The sequence below is a fragment of the Helianthus annuus genome, chromosome 3 (genome assembly GCF_002127325.2).
Source record: "Helianthus annuus cultivar XRQ/B chromosome 3, HanXRQr2.0-SUNRISE, whole genome shotgun sequence".
In the NCBI taxonomy this organism is placed as follows: Eukaryota; Viridiplantae; Streptophyta; class Magnoliopsida; order Asterales; family Asteraceae; genus Helianthus; species Helianthus annuus.
This window is the reverse complement of record NC_035435.2, coordinates 144,622,532-144,643,384: the sequence shown is the minus strand read 5'-3', so window position 1 is coordinate 144,643,384 and position 20,853 is coordinate 144,622,532. Positions and strand designations below refer to the sequence as shown.

At 38.7% G+C, this 20,853-nt stretch overlaps 1 protein-coding gene across 3 annotated transcripts; it reads right to left on the bottom strand.

Moving 5' to 3' along the window:
* Positions 1-6,827: 6,827 nt before the first annotated feature.
* On the bottom strand, positions 6,828-16,265 carry LOC110929918 (ATP-dependent zinc metalloprotease FTSH 4, mitochondrial). 3 transcript variants are annotated; one of them, XM_035988363.1, is made up of 7 exons: positions 16,030-16,264; positions 14,758-14,829; positions 14,324-14,651; positions 10,139-10,384; positions 9,927-10,051; positions 8,684-9,160; positions 6,828-8,172 (listed from the first exon to the last, which is right to left on the bottom strand). In XM_035988363.1, the coding sequence occupies exons 4-7, from the start codon at positions 10,380-10,382 to the stop codon at positions 7,288-7,290; spliced, it is 1,731 nt and encodes a 576-aa protein (XP_035844256.1). In that variant the 5' UTR covers positions 10,383-10,384; positions 14,324-14,651; positions 14,758-14,829; positions 16,030-16,264; the 3' UTR covers positions 6,828-7,287. The 3 variants fall into 3 exon arrangements, with proteins under 3 accessions (XP_035844256.1, XP_022028796.1, XP_022028797.1); XM_022173104.2 differs by lacking the exon at positions 14,758-14,829 and having other exon boundaries at positions 16,030-16,265; XM_022173105.2 differs by lacking the exons at positions 14,324-14,651; positions 14,758-14,829; positions 16,030-16,264 and adding an exon at positions 11,537-11,672 and having other exon boundaries at positions 6,830-8,172.
* Between the last annotated feature and the right edge of the window lie 4,588 nt (positions 16,266-20,853).

Below are 20,853 nucleotides of genomic sequence, written 5' to 3'. Positions count from 1 at the left end.
ATATTTATAACTCGGTATAAATATTTTAACCACTTAACATATTTAATTTTGACACAGTTAAACTAATATTGGATTTTAATAATCCTAACTATTCGCCGTTGGTTGCCAACAGTCTCAACTTAAAAAATAACCACCGGCAGTCCCAACTATTAACACATTGGCCTCCAATGGACCCTGACTAATAGAACCCCAACGCCGTTAGTCTACGGTCGTCGGAAAAACGTTTTTGGACGGAAAACTCAGAATTTCCTCACAAACCTCTTTGTAACCTTATTACGGATATTTAGGAACCTTTTTCTAGTAAAAGCCCTAATTATTGATGTCGCCGAAAAACTTATTTTTGGCCGGAAAACTCAACTTTTTGGCCAGAAAACTTAACATTTTCGTCCTAAACCTCTTTGTAACCTTAGATCAGACCTTTAGAAATCTTTTTCTGGCCAAAAATAGTTTTCCGGCAACCGGAGACTAATGGCGTTAAGGTTCTGTTAGTCAGGGTCCATTGGTGGCAAATATGTCAATAGTTGGGACTGCCAGTGATTATTTTTGAAGTTGGGACTCCTGGCGGCCAACGACGAATAGTTGAGATTATTAAAATCCAATATTCCTCTTTTATTTAACTTATGCGTCCGAATTGAAAACTTAAAATTTTAAAAACAAATAAATAACAAAATCATTTTTAATGTTTATTGTTGTCATAATTATCGTTGTATTGTTGTTTTTTTATAATACAAACTTGTATTTTAGGGGCTCATTTTTTATAGTCGCATACTGTCTTCGGATTTTTAGGGACAACCCTGCAATTTGGTTTATATGAGTTCGATTCGAACGTGAATAAGTATGGAATTTTAAACTTAACCTTAGGAGGTATTGAAGATGCAATTAGACATTCATACTCATACCTTAGGTCCAAACACCAAATCGACACCCTCTTAGACTTGTTTAGGGTTGTTAATTTTGTCATGACACGTTTGATTATTTAGGCTATATATTATCGGAATATTGGATTTCCAACTATTCGTCGTTGGACGCCAATAATTCCAACTTAGAAAATAACAATTATCAGTCCCAACTATTAACATATTGGCCTCCATTGGACCCTGACTAACAAAACCCTAACGCCATTAGCCTCCAGTCGCCGGAAAACCGATTTTGGCTGGAAAACTCAACATTTTTGTCCAAAACCTCTTTGTAACCTTATTACGAACCTTTAGGAACCTTTTTCTAGTAAAAACACTAATTATTGAAGTCAATAGAAAACTCCTTTATCGCTGGAAAACTTCTTTTGGCCGGAAAACTCAACTTTTTGGCCGGAAAACTCAACATTTTCGTCCAAAATCTCTTTGTAACCTTAGATCGGACCTTTAGAAACCTTTTTCTTGCCAAAAAGTGTTTTCCGGCGACCAGACACTAACGACGTTAAGGTTCTGTTAGTCATGGTCCATTGGTGGCCAATATGTCAATAGTTGGGACCGCCAATGGTTATTTTGAAGTTGGGACTGTTGACGGCCAACGGCGAATAGTTGGGATTATTAAATTAATCCAATATTCATATATTATTTTGGTACATACACAATTTGTTTTTATTGAACAATTTAACATTAATCCGTGACATACAAATAAGGTCATACCGCCTTGGCATATCTATTTTTATTTTCTAACTGTATGGATATATATTTACAACCTTTCACCCATTTTTGTGATATCTTTGTAAGATTTTAACTTATTATGATTGCCTTATATTTTCAAGACTTTATATATATATTGGTTGGTTGTCTTTTTAGTTATCATATCCTTAAACTTCACATGATTAATAAAATTGCACACACTGTTTAGTTTCTTGAAAGAAGTAAAAATTGGGTTGTTATGAATGCATGCAACCAGAAAGAGAGTCACGTGACCTAAATTCCAAGAGACAGACATGCTCATGGAAACCTGCTACGTTTGATTCCCTTTCCATCCCCAAAAAGCAAAAATATTATTAATCTTTTTTGTAATAAAATAATATCCATGCATATCATTCTATATTCATTCACCAATTCCTATCAACCCTAAAGCATACTATTCTTCCTTACTATTCCATCTCTTTTTAAATATTATTTTAGATGTACCTTAATAATTAAACAACTAGTTGTTAATATTTCACTTACTAATAATAATAAAATAATGATACAACTAATTAGGGTGCGTTTGATAATGGTTTTATTCATATAGAGAATAAAAAAGATGAATAAAAACAATGTTAGGTGAGACTGAAATGTTTTAGAAAGCATGGATGGTAGTTACTGATTGTATATATGATTATAATATTTTATTATTGACAAAAGAAAAGTCCATTATTTATGTAGGTGCAACATTTAATCTACAAGATCATAGAATTTCATATGATCTTATTGAGATAAGAATGATGCTAGTAAGTTGTGACAAGCCACTGATATTTAAAACTTTAAAGTTTGGATCTACTCAAGAATGTATATATGTTTAACGCCTCAAATTTTAACTTCAGCTACGGTTGTTGCCCCTTGGACCCTACTGCCCCCGGACTCATGTTGTTTAGTGGGCTTCGCCTCCTTGAACTACTACTTTCAAACTTGTTTGATCTTTAATTATAACGAATTCTCGTTTGGTCACTAAGTAAATCCCAATTACATAAATTAGCTAAACTAGTGGGTTACATCCGCGCTCTGCGGCGGAACGACCCAATTTTTAATGGAAACGTAGACGCAATAGTAAAAATAACGTTAATGGCAGGAATTCGTTTGATATTGGTTCGGTTCATTAGGATACCGACACTTACCGAAAGAGAAACAAAAAAAAGTCATGATTCGACCAAAAAATACCGAGATGTGTTTACATCGATCGGAACAATAAAAACGAATATCAATTCCGGTACTGACGTTGTTCAGTCAATATTAAACCGTTCGTTTTGTTACATGTACTGATGTACAACATATGGTTCCATTGGAACTTAAAAAACAAAAACCAAAAAATAGAAAAAAAAAAAAAAAGGAAAGATGAAAAAAATATCATAACATGACAAAAATCACAAAGAAAAACCAAAAAATAAACCAAAAAAGGAAAAATGATAAAAAAAAAATTCATTAAAGGACAAAATTACTATAGCTAATAAGTTCATAAGTTATATATATGATAATATAATGATAATAACAATGACACCTATATCACCAACATAGTGGTGTTAGGAGTGCATACTCATCTTGGCACTAGACTCTTGAGTCGGGGATACTCCCCCAATGGGTCTAAGACGGAATGAAACTGATTAACATCGATCATACACAAGAAAAACCCTTTCTTTTTTGGCACAAGGATTGTGCATGACACTCGTCAAGACTAGCTAGTTTGTGACAAATGGTATCAAAGAAGGTTCGAACCCTATGACTATTTTGCAAAATAATTTCATATTCCTGAGTTACAAATGATGGATGCGCACCATTGGGAGGAGCACTGATTTAGGCCACCCGGGGCGGTCCGTGATAGAGGTGCCATCACGTATTATTTTATAACACACATCGCCGCCACTAGTGGTATCACGCGTGATGTTTTCAACGAGTGGAATTTATAACACGTTGAAAGTTTGAACGAATTTGAACGTTGGACATTTATTCGACCGTTATTCAACGGTAAGTTTATTTAAAAAAAAAACCTTTAAACCTTTTATATATATATATATATATATATATATCTCCATTTTAAACCATTTTACACACACCAAAAACATAAACCCATTTCACACAATCTACATCTTTCTCAAATGGATTTCCCTACGGATTCGACGTTTCCGATGTCTAGCGATAGCATGAGACGGTAAAATATTTTGTGTCGGTGTATAACAAACTTGATGCCGAGTCGTCCTGCCCAAAGAAGACGATGGTAGACCATGATCGTATACGTGCCAACGAAGTGTTAATGAACGATTATTTTGTGGAAAATCCGCCTACAATGCCAAAACGTTTAGAGATCGGTTTCGTTTACCCAAAGAATTATTTTTAAAGATTGTTGGAGACATCAAAGCAAACGAGCAATGGTTTCAAGAACGTTACGATGCGAGGGGCAAACCAAGTTTCATGCCGATACAAAAATGCACGTCCGCCATTCGCCAACTAGCGATAGGTAACCCTCCCGATCAATATGATGAATACCTAGCTATGTCGGCCAGAACTTCACGTGAATGTTTGCAATTTTTTTGCAACGCGGTCATTAAGTTGTATGCTAAAGAGTTTTTACGTAAACCGACGAGCCACGACATCTCAAGTATTTACGCCGCACATGAGGCTAGATGGCATTTTCCCGGGATGCTCGGTAGCATCGATTGTACACATATCGAGTAGAAAAATTGTCCAAGAGAGTTGCGAGGGGCGTATGTTAGGGGAGACATCAAAAGACCAACCATCATACTAGAAGCGGTGGCGACGAATGATTTATGGATTTGGCATTCGTATTTCGGTGTTCCAGGTTCAAACAACGACATCAATGTGTTGCACACGTCGCCGTTGTTTCAAACCGTAACGAATGGTACCGCACCTTCCACTCCTTTCTATGTTAACGATCGACATTACAAACAAGGCTTTTATCTTGTGGATGGTATATACCCGTCATGGTCTGTTTTGTGAAAGCTCCCTCATTTCCTGTCGAGTCTAAAGAAATCGTGTTCAAAAAATTGCAAGAATCGGCAAGAAAAGATGTTGAGAGGGCATTTGGTGTTTTAAAGGGTAGATGGGGTATACTACACCGACCGGTTCGTGCGATGAACAAGAAAACAATACATAGCATGGTGTATGTATGTATCATATTGCACAATATGATGATCAAAGAAGACGGACGTGCAATATCCCTGGATTGGGTGCCGGATCCTCCTACACAAGTTCAAGTTCCACAAAATATCCAACAAGAATTGCGGAATGAAGAAACTCACTTTAGGTTGAGATACGATTTAATCGAACTAGTAGGGTCTCTAGGTTTGGAGTTTCATGGTTCGGATGAGGAGTAGGTTTTTTTTAAAATGTAGTCTAAAATATTTCTAGTATGTTAAATTGAAGTAGTATGTTTTAATTTTAATGAAATTTATAATTTTAGTGTTTTATTGTTAATTTCTAATTTAAAATAAAAAATTAAAAAAATTTGTGAGTGATGAATTCTATCACTAGTGACCACCCCCACTACATTTATATCACTAGTGATAAAATATTGGGTGATGACATGACATGAATTGATTGGATATTACGAGTGATAGAATTCTATCACTAGTGACCACCCTCTCTCCCTTTAGAGACACATGGAGGTTAAATTATGTTGGTAGGAGATCATTATTATGGGATGACATGATGCAGTATGTCAGTATCAAGACTCTTTGCACAATGGTGGCTGGAGCTTTTGTCTGACAAGGAGGCTCATGCTTGTTGAGTTAGGTTGGTGGATCCGATCATTATCTCAGGATGTCACATGGGGTGGCATGATGCTGGTTCGTCAAGAAGACGCCTCTCCATTCGAGGAATTCATCCTAGGAAGAGACCAACCCATAGAGAATTGTGTGATCACTACAGGCCGAAGCCATGTGGATTTTTGCCAGAGTAACGAACCAATATTGGGTGATTGGCATTGAGGACCGAATGTTTAACCTTCAATAATCCCTTTAGCCCATGAAGACAAAATATTAAAGCCATTCAAGGGTCTTTCCAGGTGAAAAACATCCATGCACTCGAAGTGCATAATTGGCGATAGAAGCATGTGACAAGCCAAATGTTCAAGGTTAAGGTACACTCGGGAAGGTGTTTAACGCGTAGGTTTTTTATCACTCATCTTTTGGAGTGCCCCAATGTTTAAGGTGTAGTATGAAGATGTAATACATGTTAGGTCATGTGTATTGTTACGTGTAAAAATGGTGATCACGCGTGTGAGCGAGAGATAGAAGAGAAAGAATCAAAAGAGGAAGAAAGTCTCAAAATCATTCGCTACTGATTCTCATTCCTAGATCTGTTGATGTATATACAATTAATACATATAGACCCCTTGTACTATCTAACAATTACAATATAGTCCCTACACTATTTAGGGGAATTGGCCTCTAATAATCCCATCTAAACCTTATTGGCCATTAATAATCCCACCTCAGAATATTCCCCCCACCAGTCCCACCTTTCACCTATTTTTCCTACAATGGTCCCCCGTTAAAAAAACTTAACGGAGTTAAGCTTTTTTTCCAAATTACAAACAGATTTTTTAGGGCTTTTGATCAGAACGATGATACGAGTCCATTGATGTAAAACTTACTTCGAAATTGTGCTCCAAGTGACTTGATTTTGGTTAATTGGAAATTTAAACACCCGAATTGAAGCGCCGTTTTCATCGTTTGGAGCACCGTTTCGAGGCAAGTTTTACATCAATGAACTCGTATCATCGTTCTAATCAAAAGCCCTAAAAATCTATTTGTAATTTGGAAAAAGGCTTAACTCCGTTAAGTTTTTTTAACGGGGGACCATTGTAGGAAAAATAGGTGAAAGGTGGGACTAGTGGGGGGAATATTCTGAGGTGGGATTATTAATGGTCAATAAGGTCTAGGTGAGATTATTACAGGCCAATTTCCCCACTATTTATTACCGTAACATGTATACTCGTCACAACACCATATTCTCACAACACCAAATGCGCAATTGCGATCGACAAAAATGGTTGAAAAAAATTGTGACCACTAAAAATCAGTCACAGCCCAGTCACAATATGGTAGTCGCAAAATGCTTGCACATAAAGATTGGTCACAAATCCGTTTAAATAATAAAATGATCATAAAAAGAAATACTTATAAAAGAGAGCCATAAAAGAAATTATTTGATTAGTTGATATAAAAGAGAGCTATAAAAGAAATTATTTGATTAAAAAAGTTAAAATACAGGTCATGTATAAGAAATATAAATACTCCGATGGACCATATGGATATAGATTACACGCGCTTCATCTTCCAAATTATTTGTATAAATGTTGTGAGAACACAAAGCATACCAACAGAGGATGAATGCCAATATGTTTTTGAGTCGATGTAACGATGATACGGCAAAACTCATTATTGTCCGTCACAAGAATATCAGACCTTAAGGGGGAAGATACCCGTTTAACTATTCTGAAATAACAGCTTCACTTGTATATTTTTATGCTAAATTTGTCTTTCTATGACTTACCTTTATGTCCAGATCACACATTTCATCAAATAAGCCGAAGGCACCGTTAGTTCGTATGCACATTGGTTCAAGAATATCACCAATATCAATTATTAAGAATTTAAGACCCCACAGGAGCAATACCTTTCGCCTTGGCGGCAGCACTCGCGGCGGCGGCAGCTGCCGCCACAGCAGCATTCGGCATAGACTGTGATTTCAATTGAGCAACATGTTGCTGCAGTTGATTCGGCTTTGATTTTAACTGAGCAAGCATTTCTTTTATTTGTTTTCCAGACAACGTCTCGCGTTCAAGCAATGCATTAGCAAGCGCATGGTGTTCATTACTATAAGTCGTCAGAATGTTCTTCGCATTATTATAAGCCCGCTCCAATAATTCCCGCACTTCGTTTTCAATTAAAAGCCTAGTTTCGGTACTCATGCTTTTTCCGTCATCGTCGTAATCATGAGCCACCACACCGACCTGTTTGCTCATGCCGTATTTTGTAACCATCGCTCGAGCAAGATGAGTGGCTTGTTCAAGATCAGAAGACGCGCCCGAAGTAACTTCATCTTCACCGAAAATTAACTCTTCCGCAACTCTTCCACCCATACAAACATCAAGTCTAGCAAGCATTTCTTTTCGTGACACACTTGTTTCGTCTTTTTCAGGTAACTGGGCCACCATACCAAGAGCCATGCCACGTGGCACAATTGTAGCTTTGTGCACAGGGTGGGCCCCATCAGTGTAAATAGCTACAAGAGCATGGCCACCTTCATGGTATGCTGTTAGCTTACGGACGTCATCTGATATAACTGCTGATTTGCGTTCACTGCCCATCATGATTTTGTCTTTTGCATATTCAAGGTCAGCCATGCTTACAGCTTTAGCACCGTCCATTGCAGCCTTGAGAGCAGCAACGTTAACCAAGTTTGCCAGATCAGCACCAGAGAATCCAGGTGTTCCTCTAGCAATTACGGCCAAATCCACGTCATCCGCCTTTAAGATCTGTTGGACAGAATTCAATAACAGTTTTATCAGAAATAAATGGCCATTTTGTCACTTAAAGAACAGAATAAAGAGTAAAATGCCATTTTCATCCCTGAGGTTTGGCCAGTTTTGCGACTTTCGTCCAAAGGATTGTTATTCCGCATCTGGATCAAAAAGGTTTGAAATCTTGCCATTTTCATCCGGCTCGTTAACTCCCATCCATTTCTCCGTCAAGACAGGGGTATTTCCGTCTTTTTTGTTAACTTAAAGAGCAATTCGGTTATTTTCAGGGGTATTTGGTCTTTTTACATAAAGTGAAAAAGACCGAATTTCCCTTTAAGTTAGCAAAAAAGACGGAAATACGCTTTACTTAACGGAGAAAAATGGATGGAGTTAACGAGCCGGATGAAAAGGCAAGATTTCAAACCTTTTGGATCCGGATGCGGAAAAACAAACCTTTGGACGAAATCACAAAACTGGCCAAACCTCAGGGACGAAAATGGCATTTTACTCGAAATAAAATAAGAACCTTAGTCATGTGAGATTCCATGATTTGCCTCCTGCCTTCAACATCGGGATTTGGAACCACCACACGACGGTCAAACCGACCAGGTCTGATCAGTGCCTTATCCAACGACTCCGGGAAGTTGGTTGCAGCAATAACAATAATGCCCTCATTTTGTTTAAAACCGTCTAACTCAACAAGCAACTGATTTAAAGTCATCTTCATGTATTGTTGGTCCTTAGGGTTACGGCTTCCTCCAATGGCATCTATCTCATCTATGAAAATAATACACGGTGACCCCTTTTTTGCGGCAGAAAAAAGATCTCTAACCCTGCGGGCCCCAACACCAACAAACATTTCTTCAAACTCACTACCACTGCATGAGAAAAACGGCACACCGGCTTCTCCTGCTATAGCTCTGGCTAACATCGTCTTTCCTGTCCCAGGTGGACCCACAAGCAAAACACCTTTTGGTAGCTTCCCACCAAGACGAGTGAACCGCTGCCATAAATTGAATACAAAATTATACCCTATGGATATTTTCATGCATCCAAAGACACATGTATATAGGATCCGGATCAGATGAGAGGCTTTTTTTATTATGAGAAGTGAGAAGGCATTGATTCACTACATTTTTAACTTTGATTCACAACTGACAAAATGGTGAATCTAGGTTATAACTCGAAACTTTGAATCACAATTTTGTATATGTAAGAGATCGGTACCAAATTAAACAATATAGTGCATCAATGCTTCTCTCTCTCTCTCCCTCTCTCTCTCTCTATATATAGGATGTGGCTGGAATGGAAACCCACTGTTATTGAGAAAACCTTGCAAAACCCCTTTTTACGGAAATTTTAGGGTATGTAAATAACATATTTTTAAGAGTTTCGAGCAAAAAAAATCAAAAAAGTGCTGAAGGATTTTATTTAAAAAAAAAAACTGTCAGTGTTACATGGGTGTTACACAACAAATATTTATTTTTTACACAAGTAACGTAGGTTTTGTAACTTTTTTTAATTCTTCGGCGCTTTTTTTATTTTTTTAGTTTTCTTGGATTGAAAACATGTTACTCACATACCCTAATTTTTTTCATAAAAAAAAAAACTGGTACATAGGGTTTTCTCAAGTTTTCTTAATAATTGTGGGTTTCCAATTTATCCTTTGCCTATATATACACATACATATATATATTAATATATGGTGTGTGTGTGAGAGAGAGAGAGAGAGGAAGGGGGGCCACATAGCTATATTTCAATTTTACTACCTTAGGGTCGCGAAGATAGTGAACGATTTCTTCGAGTTCAGCTTTTGCCTCGTCGACACCCTTCACATCACTAAACTTTGTGTTAGATTCCATAGTGGGCTGCACCTCCTCATGTAGTCCGAGTCCTGCACGAAAGACAACAAGATGTCACGCACCATTGTATAGCACACATAGCAGCAACAACATTAATAATAATATAGAAAAAGTAACACCTTTAGTGATCCCTCTATCTTCAATGAGCGCCCCAACACCAGAAATCAGTAAAAAACCAAGGCCTAAAGCACGAACTGTTCTCCATAATTGTTCTTTAAAACTTCCTCCTTCAGTAGCCACCATATGTATAGGAGTGGCAGCAGTTCCTAATACGCCTTCTTTTGTTGATTTCCCCACATTTTTTAAAGCTGAAAGCCCACCGATATAGTTTTCATTGAACGTTGAGTTACCTGAGCTTGCCATTCCTGTAATTACATTTGATGCGGAATAAATATCAATAATGAGAGGTTTAGATGGGAACTTAAACAGTTAAGTTAGTTAATGTGAATTATGATTATTATACTTCAAAATATGTTGATCATCTAGCTGCAAATGATTTAGAAAAGTGGTCGTTAAAAACCTTCCTATATAAAAAATTAATATCATGGGATCACTCATCACTCATGCTTTTAACAAGACATTGTTTATTTCTCTTTTTTTATGTGATAAAAAAACATACTAGTTTACATATTATGCTATAAACATGTCACTTTTGTACAGATATGCCATATTTTGATAAGTCATCACTATAAAAAATAAGAACGACATTCTCAGAACATTAATCAGGTAAAGGTGCTAACGTTTTTTTTTATATTAATTGTAAAAACACTACAGTTAGTTTAAAATAAGATATCACTATTTTTGCTGTTACATATAACTACCATTACAGATAAAAAAAAGATTTAAATGGGTCGTTCCATTGAATCGTTTATCCGATAGATCAAGTTTTTAATCTGTTGGATTGTGTAAATGGATCAGATCAGATCCAGATCATGAGCCATGCTGTTGGCAGGACTAGACTAGCGTGTCCTATTCTCCTCAGGAGTGTCAAACAAGTTGCTATATTGCACTGTTGATAAACAGGCGCTTATAAACCCAGAAATCTCTAGTAATGGAACGAATAATGAAAACTTATAAAGCTCTGCTGAATTCACTACTCATGTTAAAACCAGATTTGTTATATTGGTTAAAACTAGACCTGGCAAACGGGTCGGATTGGGTCGGGTCGGGTCATGGGTCCAAGCGGGTTCGGGTCAAAACGGGTTCGGGTCAAAACGGGTCAATTATAAAAAAGGGTTGTTTTGGTTCGGGTCGAAACGGGTTCGGGTCGGAACGGGTCCGGGTCAGAACGGGTCCGGGTCGGAACGGGTCCGGGTCAGAACGGGTTTCGGGTCGGGTCGGGTCAGTTTTTTTTTTTTTTTTAACTTACAGTATCACTGACTGGTGCCAAGACTGATTGCCAAATCCTAATAATTATGTTTTTGGGAACTTTCAGCAAAGAAACTTTCAGTTAGTTAATATGATCATTTAATCAAAAAGATTATCCAAATAGTTAAAGATTGAATTTTGATCCTTACATGAAGCCAAAATGGGATGTTGCTGAAATACCGAGTTGCTAAAATGACTGAATCTATGTCCAGAATGTCACTGTTGACTAGCTCACAAGGCGCTATAAAAAGAAAAAAAAAACTGCAAATCATCATCTAAGACCAGCGAATCGGATATAATCTGTTCAGAATCTTGGTAATGTAACGGCTGCTTCCAGTTTTGCAGATCAACAGCATACGGTCTCCAAATGAAACTCTCAAGACTGATCATATGCGAACGCAACAACAGTAAACTAACATTCGAATTCAAAACGTGCCAACGTTTTAATCTTGGCTCACTAGGCCTAAGCTCATTGGGCCCTTTTGGTCCTACAACTGGAAACCTTTCATACACCCAAATCTGAACCAATTGAAATGGTCCCAAAAGATTAACACAACTACTCAATTTTAAATTCGAATAACTCGAGTCTACACATTGTTCTTTCAACTTTGTCAAATTATGATAAATATACGCAAGAACCGCAGGTGCAAGAGCCAGTCTAACCCCTTGCGATAGTCTCACCGCAATCGGGATCACATGTTTCCCTACCGAATCTTGATCACCCGAAGGAAAGCCAAACCTAGACAACCACAATGCCAAGAACCCAACATGTTCTTGTTCGTGTTCCTGTTCGTTTGTTTTCTTCATAAACATTTGCATCCACTTCGAATGCGAAGCCTTTTTCGACTTACTTCTAACTAACTCCGACCGGAACCGGTTCATTTTCTCAACTTTTCCCGCCAAATCCGGGATTAAAGCAACACTACCATCATTAACAGAATCACCAACAACTGAAAACCCACCAAGAATCATAACTTCACAATTGAAAAGATGATACGCCAACGAAGAAGCATTTGATTAATGTAACTAATACAATTGAATATCAAACTGATTGTGGTGTTTACAAATAGGCTCCGATTGGATATCAAATTGATTTGAGAAATCATAACTTTATAATTGAAAAGATCATTATCAAGATAAATCGGATCACAGGGAATGAAGAAACCAAACCGTGGATATGAAAGAGAAGGAATTAGAGGCGTTAAGATTGGAGAATCATCGGCTTTGAGATCTACTCCAACAGAAATATCAGAATCACCTTGCTTGTTGGAGGATTGTCAAGAGATCCGGTGAGAATAGCGAAGAAGAGAAGCAGCGTAATCAAGAGATCAACCCGTTCTCAGAAAACCTAGATGACCCGTTCTGACCCGTTCTTTATAAATTTCCAACCCAACTTCACCCGTCATAAATATCCTCTGTTTTCAAATTGACCCAGTCTGACCCTTTAACTTGTATTGCTTCACCCAAAACCACCCATAGTAGTATAAAAAACACCCAGAATGACCCATACTAATGCCTTTGGGTCAAGATTGCCCCCCCTAGTTAAAACACTCTGTGCACAGGCCAATGCAATAAACACTCATGAATAAATTTGTTTCTGTTGTTTTAGATGGCAGCATTCCTCTTACATTCCTTAGAACAACTTTTAGTGAGTTAGAAGTAACAAATAACTAGTCTCTTGTCCTAAGGATGTATTTTATTTCAGCACTCAGCAGACGTCAGTTTTTGTGAGGTAGATGATTATTTTCTCATTGTGTGGTTAGCGTTTGGATTTCCCACAATCCAAGTATCTGCACAGGCCAATGCAATATGCACTCAGTGAGTTTGAGCTTGCCGAAATTTTGAATTTTTAAGGATTATTCATCTTGATTTGGGGTTTCAAAGATTAGAATGACTTAGAAATGGCATACGAGTTTCTTGAAATGTGTTGCTTTAGTTCTTGTTGTTTAACATTCAATCTTGATTGCCTAAAAGCTTGAATTATTATTAGTTTGGGGATAGAATTTCAAGATTTACAAGAAATCAGTATCTATTTGTTTCTTAGAGTTAAATACTTTTAAGGGCTATTTGATTATCTCAAGACTGGATCTTTCAAGTTGGTATTAACTCAAATTAGAAGTTTACGTAATCAGACTATCAAGTAAAGAGTTTGTTAAAACTAGTTGTTTGACTTCTTATTGTCAACCCTTGTCATAGCTAAGTGTTGCCTCAAGCTTGAATCTTTAAGTTCAAATTGTTAGCAATTTAGGGATTCATGATCGGATTTTCAAGAAACAAGTTTCTTGATGAGGGGGGAATTAGTTCTTGCATTTATTCTATCTAATATATTCATCATCTGCTTCACTCATTCTTGTTTATAGCTACTTAATTGCCTATGGTTCTACCCCTGATGTCCCAATTCTTGGCATCCAATAGTTGTACTTATTTTATTTTCTTTTAGACTGGCATTGTGGTTTAACATGGAAGGAGGTGTTAAAGCACCATGTCACTGCCACGTTGCCAACGGAGTTCAAACTAACCCACCCTTTAGACCGTGGGGTATGGTGGGGCGTGGGTTGGGGGCATGGTGCGACACGTGGAATATGGGGCACCCAAGACCAAAAGCCAATTTCAAAGGGTATGGTGGGGCGTGGCTGGGGTGGCGTGGCTAGTGCTCTTGGCCAATGAGGTTCCGCCATGTCATGTGGGTAGCCCCGCCCAACGCCCGGTCTAAATCCCACGCCAAACGGGCCACGCCGAAACCCAAGCCCACCCGGGTTGGTGACTTGGGCGTTTATACCCAACCCCCGCCCCATACCCCATAGTCTTAACTATCATGTTGTGATTTAACTAATATTTAAATAAAAAAGGGATAAAAATACAAATGTGTGTGGTGGACCCCACCCTCCCTTTCATGTGCAGCTCGTTAAGGATAGTTGTATTAGCATTTGACTAACCTCTTTGTAATGTCTTGAGTAATTCACTTTCATCTAATCTATCAACTTTGACCAGGGCCTTTACATATTCTTTAAGTGCTGAAGGATTAGAGTGCAATGAAGGTTGACTTTCAAAAAGTCTAATCACTGCCTCTGGATCATTTCTATAATAAAGTTCCCTAAGATAAGCTGCACCGCCTGATCCATCTACATCACGCTCACGAAACTTTCTTGCAAGACTTCCCACATAGCCGGACTGAAACCTTCTTTGACCATTTGGAAGCTCTAGAATACAAGATCTAGAATACAAGCTTTTTATAAGCCCTGATTTCGGACATTGCTTCGAGACCTGTACAAAGAGAGAATCAGGTGACTAATTAAGAACTTTCTGTTTTCCAAGAGCCCACCACAGTTAAATGAAAAAAGAAAAAAAAAAGTAAGTATAGCATCTCTACAAATTCATCAGATTGTAGCAGTTATTCCACTCAAAAACGTTAACTGTCCCAGGAAGCAGCTATATCACTTTTCTGTAAAAAAAAAATTGAATATTGTTGATCCCATTATCTCAACAACATACAACCAAATTGGCAATAAGACAATTTAGCATCAAACCCTAACCCGTGATCACTAGCATACTATGATACATTGATAATTTTGCTCTATGTATAAACATGATTTCTTGCTAATGCATACAGTTCTGAACATTCCCTTAGTTCTTGTTTATTTAGGCCAAGTTTCTTCCTCCGTCAGTTAAGCATGTTTTTCATCCTAAACATAACATCAAAACCCTCAATGATATTACAATCACCTCAAGGGCTCTCCAAACCGCTATATCTCCCTTAGTGATTCCAACCTGTTAGGCTGTTGTTGCTATCATACACATGTCATCGAGATACGTTCCATCCCACTCACGAGTCCAAGGGTAAGTGGGTAACAATGGTTCACTACTTTGGGATGTATTAAAATGAATTACCAAGACATAATTACTGAATTCAAATTCAAAGACCAAAAGGTTATATCTTAAGGGGGCTTACTTTAAGAAATCAAGAACTGTGAGGAAGAGCAGTTTGAATAAAGTGGTACAACAAAGAAGAGGTTATCATTGCAGCAAGTTTTTCGATCCAGGGTCAAGCTTATCACACAGACTGACAAACTTCTGTCATACTTCCTACTGATAAGGATCCTAAAATTGTCCCGTACGTAGGATCTACAGTTATTGCTTCATGAGTTCATGATTACAATAGTTGAAAGCTATGCATTTGACACTTATGTTCAAAGATATCTATGTGTTTTTAGCTTATAATCTCCGGTGCTGTTTATCAATTCTAAATTCTTCAAGTTATATATCTTAGCGTCACGCCACTGAATCTTCAATCCAGAACACTTAACATGTTGATACTATAAATTTGGCTTCCTTGTAGCTGTAATTAATTCACATCTTTATCAAAATAACCCACTGTTAATTAGCCCCAGCTTCAAGAAACATGCTATAAATCACCGTTTGCTACCAAATTCAGATGAAAATGCATCAAACCCTAATTACTAAACAAAACCCTAGAGCATATATAATAGCTATAACATTAGGGTTTCTATTTCTTTCTAACTTAACATATATAATAATAGCAAAATGAACATGAAGCCGTAATATCTAAAATTCATAATTAAAATACTATGAAAGAAAAATCAGAACTTTTGACATGTGAAACAGAGTAATTAAAGATATAGACCTGAACAAGAAGACGTTTTAGGGCCATCTTTCTCCACCTCCTCTTGGAATCAGAGATCAAAAAGTGATAACTTGTATGTTTTTATTTGAATAAATCAATAATTAAGGTTAATTCGCACGCTCAGCGAGGAAGTGATCTGCTCGTGCGTGCAAGAATGATAGATAAAGAGGCCTAGAATGGGAAATTTGTGGATTCTGCATACTTTGGCTGTTGAAAAATGGGTTCTGATTCCATTGAAAAGGAGACGGTAACCGTACCATCATATACCTTTTGGGTCATGCTAATTAAAATAATTTTCACACCCCTAAGCGCCGCGCTATGGTCAAAACGGGGCGTTTAGGTCGACAAAAGGTGATACGAGGTTTGACTGACTGACTGACATTGCAGAGACATAAAGGTGATACGAGGTTGCAGGTGTCTCGTGAACCCTAAGCGCCGCGCTATGGCCAAAGCGCGGCGCTTCGACCCCAAATGTTCACTTTAAAACCCTGCTCAGACTCAACATTCACCATTCGGTGATTTTGTTGTTTGTCGATTTTCTTTGCTCTGTTAGTTACATGTCTTGAAAAAAACGATGTCGTGGTTAAGCAACTATCTTTTCGGTCAATATTCTGACGAGTCAGTTGTTCCTGATTCTTACAAGGGGACCGTTATTTCTGACTCGTATGAGAAACCGGTCTCGTCCAACTTGAGGGAGACAGAGGTTGTATCTGGCATTCATTATCGTGATAACACGGTGCAGCTGGATTTGAATACCCATGTGGAGGACCCTTACGCATAACAAGGTTATTCGAATTTCGGTTACGGTGGCGAGTATAGCTTTGTACAGCAGGAGTGTTATCCAAACGACAGTTACGGTTGTCAACAGAGCTTACAAGGTTATTCGAATTTCGGTTACGGTGGAGAGCAAAGCTTTGTGATGTAACACCTCGAAATTTTGTGTCCAATAATGTATTAACACGTGTCTTGGGTTTACATGTGGTATTAAATACTAAATAAAGGACTAAAGTTGACAAACATAGAATGCATGTAAATTCGAGGGTTAAGAATGTCAACAAGGGATAATTATACTGTACAGTAACCTTAAATGATGCTCGTACCTTCAAACGAATGAATCATGGATCGTACGGGACGAAATGTGGAAGAAGGTGAGAGATTACAAACTACAGGGGTTAAATGTGTCAACATGTTTAATTTATACCTCTGAGTGACCCTTTGACAAACCGAGGCTTTGTAACAGTAAATTACGCTCACTAGGATATACGATATAAATTTCGCGAAGTTCCGTTTTAAAACGAGAAAGTTATGATCAAATCCGTATGCGAAGGGTTAAAAGCGTCAAACATTGAAAGTTGTGACTTTTCGGGTAGTAATAAATTAACCAAGGGTTAATAGGTTGGGTAAAAGTTCCAAGGCCCTTATTCGTAAATAATTGAGGCCCAAATCGCAAAGTTACCCCTTCGAAACCGAAAGGCCAGGGCAATAATTACAAAAGATTTGAAAATCTTGAAATATTGGGAGGAGTTTAACCCTCTCATCAAGGAAAATTACTGCCCTCAGCACGAGGTTGAAAAGATCGAGTCTGATTTCCTATCGCTGGTCATGAAGAACCTGGATTGCCAGGCATATCTCACTACTTTCAACACTCTGTCAAGATTGGTTCCATACCTGGTGACACCGGAACCCAAGCGGATCGCACGCTTCATTGGGGGCTTGGCCCCAGAAATAAAAGCTAGCGTGAAGGCTTCTAGGCCTGCTACCTTCAGATCCATGGCAGATATATCTCTGTCTCTCACACTGGATGCAGTGAGCAGAGATCGTTGAGGAATGCTGATAACGAGAAGAGGAAACGTGAGGATGATGATTCACGTAGGTCGAACAAGAAGCATCGAGGTAATCGTGACCACAAGAAGGGGTCAGAGAACAAGAAGAGCGATCGACAGTCTGGCGATAAGCCTTTGTGCAAGGTATGTCAGAAGCACCATTACGGAAGGTGCAAGTTTGAAAAGAAATCCCAGCCGAAGGCGTGTGGGATATGCAAGTCCTCTGAGCATAGGACTCTTGAGTGCAAGAAACTCAAGGATGCAACTTGTTATAGTTGCAATGAGAAAGGGCACATTAAGACTAACTGCCCGAAGATAGTGAAGAAGGCTGAAGAAGGGAAAAAGACCAATGCGAGGGTCTTTCAGATGGATGTTAAAGAGGCTATCCAGAACGACAACGTCATAACCAGTACGTTTCTTATTAATGATGTATTCGCAAGAGTGTTATTTGATTCTGGAGCGGATAAATCCTTTGTGGATGATAAGTTATGAGAATTGTTAAAATTACCTGTTAAAGCCTTGAATGTGAAATATGAAGTAGAACTAGCTGATGGGACTATGGGAACAGTTTCAACTGTTTTAGATGGATGTGTTATATCCATTAGGAATCACTCATTTCCTTTATCCCTGTTACCCTTTAAACTCGCTGGTTTCGACGTAGTGTTGGGTATGGATTGGTTATCGCATAACCAAGCCCAGATTGTGTGCAACCAGAAAAAAGTGGTGATCAAGACTGTGTCTGGAGAACCACTTACCATTCAGGGAGATACTCGACATGGATTGCCTGCACAAGTGTCTATGCTAAAGGCATCCAGGTGTTTGAAGAAAGGATGTGTCATTTATATGGCACAGGTGACTATTGGGGAGGAAAAACCCAAGATTGAAGACATCCCAGTCATCTCTGACTATCCTGAAGTTTTCCCAGAAGAATTGCCGGGTTTACCACCAGACAGGCAAGTGGAATTCAGTATCGACATCATTCCAGGAGCAGCGCCTATCGCAAGAGCGCCCTATAGATTGGCACCCACGGAAATGAAGGAATTGAGGACGCAGCTAGATGATCTGCTAGCTAAGGGTTTTGTTAGACCCAGTTCATCACCTTGGGGAGCACCAATCTTGTTTGTTAAGAAGAAAGATGGTTCGATGCGTCTATGCATCGATTACCGTGAGCTGAATAAGGTTACGATCAAAAATAGGTATCCTTTGCCCAGGATCGACGATCTGTTCGATCAGTTGCAAGGAGCAAGCTATTTTTCCAAGATTGATCTACGGTCAGGCTACCATCAATTGAAGGTCAAGGACGAAGATGTACACAAGACTGCATTTAGGACTCGCTATGGTCATTTCGAGTTCCTAGTGATGCCTTTTGGGCTCACCAATGCACCTGCCGCATTTATGGATCTCATGAATCGCGTTTGTAAGCCTTATTTGGATAAATTTGTCATTGTCTTCATCGATGACATCCTTATATACTCAAAGAGCCAAGCTGACCATGAGAAGCATCTCCGATGTATTCTCAAACTGCTACATCAAGAAAAGCTTTATGCCAAATTCTCTAAATGTGAATTTTGGTTACGAGAAGTCCAATTCCTTGGACATGTAGTCAGTGAGCGTGGTATCCAAGTGGATCCCGCCAAGGTTGAAGCCGTTATGAATTGGTAGGAGCCGAAGACACCTACGGAGATTCGCAGTTTCCTAGGTCTGGCAGGATACTACAGACGCTTCATCGAAAATTTCTCCAGAACTGCTGCACCCCTGACTTCTTTAACTCGAAAGAAAATAAAGTTTAATTGGGGCCCTAAGCAGCAAGAAGCTTTCGATATCCTCAAACAAAAGCTGAGCAATGCTCTAGTGTTGACATTGCCGGACGGAATGGAAAAATTTGTCGTATATTGTGATGCATCGCACACCGGTATGGGTTGTATGCTTATGCAGAGGGGCAAGGTGATCGCCTATGCTTCACGACAATTAAAAGTGCATGAAAAGAATTACACCACCCATGACTTGGAGTTGGGTGCCGTTGTATTTGCACTAAAGCTTTGGAGGCATTACTTGTATGGCATTAAATTTGTGATCTATTCTGATCACAAGAGCCTCCAGCACCTGTTCAATCAGAAAGATTTGAATATGAGGCAGCGACGTTGGATGGAAACTCTGAACGACTATGACTGTGAAATAAGATACCATCCAGGCAAGGCCAACGTAGTCGCAGATGCCTTGAGCAGGAAAGAAAGAGTGAAGCCAATTAGAATCAATGCCAAGAGCATTGAAATCAAGAACAGTCTGAATGAGAGATTGTTAGCTGCATAGAAAGAAGCTGTGTCAGAAGCTAACTATCCTAACGAAAAGCTAGGAGTAACTGAAGAGCAGTTATCCTATGGCAAAGACGGAATTCTACGATTAAATGGAAGGATATGGGTTCCTGTTTATGGAGGTCTTCGTGACGTTATCCTTCAGGAAGCCCACAGCTCCCAATATTCCGTTCATCCTGGTGCTGATAAAATGTACCAGGATTTGAAGGCAAACGTTTGGTGGATAGGCTTGAAAAAGTCTATAGCCACCTATGTAGCAAAGTGCTTGACTTGTGCATAAGTAAAAGCCGAGCATCAAAAGCCGTCAGGCTTGCTACAACAGCTTGAACTTCCCGAGTGGAAGTGGGAAATGGTGACAATGGATTTCATCACCAAGTTGCCAAAGAGAAAGAAGGGAAACGATACAATATGGGTAATAGTTGATAGACTGACTAAGTCTGCACATTTCCTACCCATAAAGGAGACTCATAGCTCCGATATACTAGCCCAGTTGTTTGTAGACAAGATTGTAGCTCTTCATGACGTGCCTGTGTCTATTATCTCTGATAGAGATACCAGATACACGTCACACTTTTGGAAAAGCTTCCAACAATCTTTGGGCACACGTTTGAACTTCAGTACGGCTTACCACCCTCAGACAGATGGACAGAGTGAGCGTACAATTCAAACATTGGAAGACATGCTTCGTG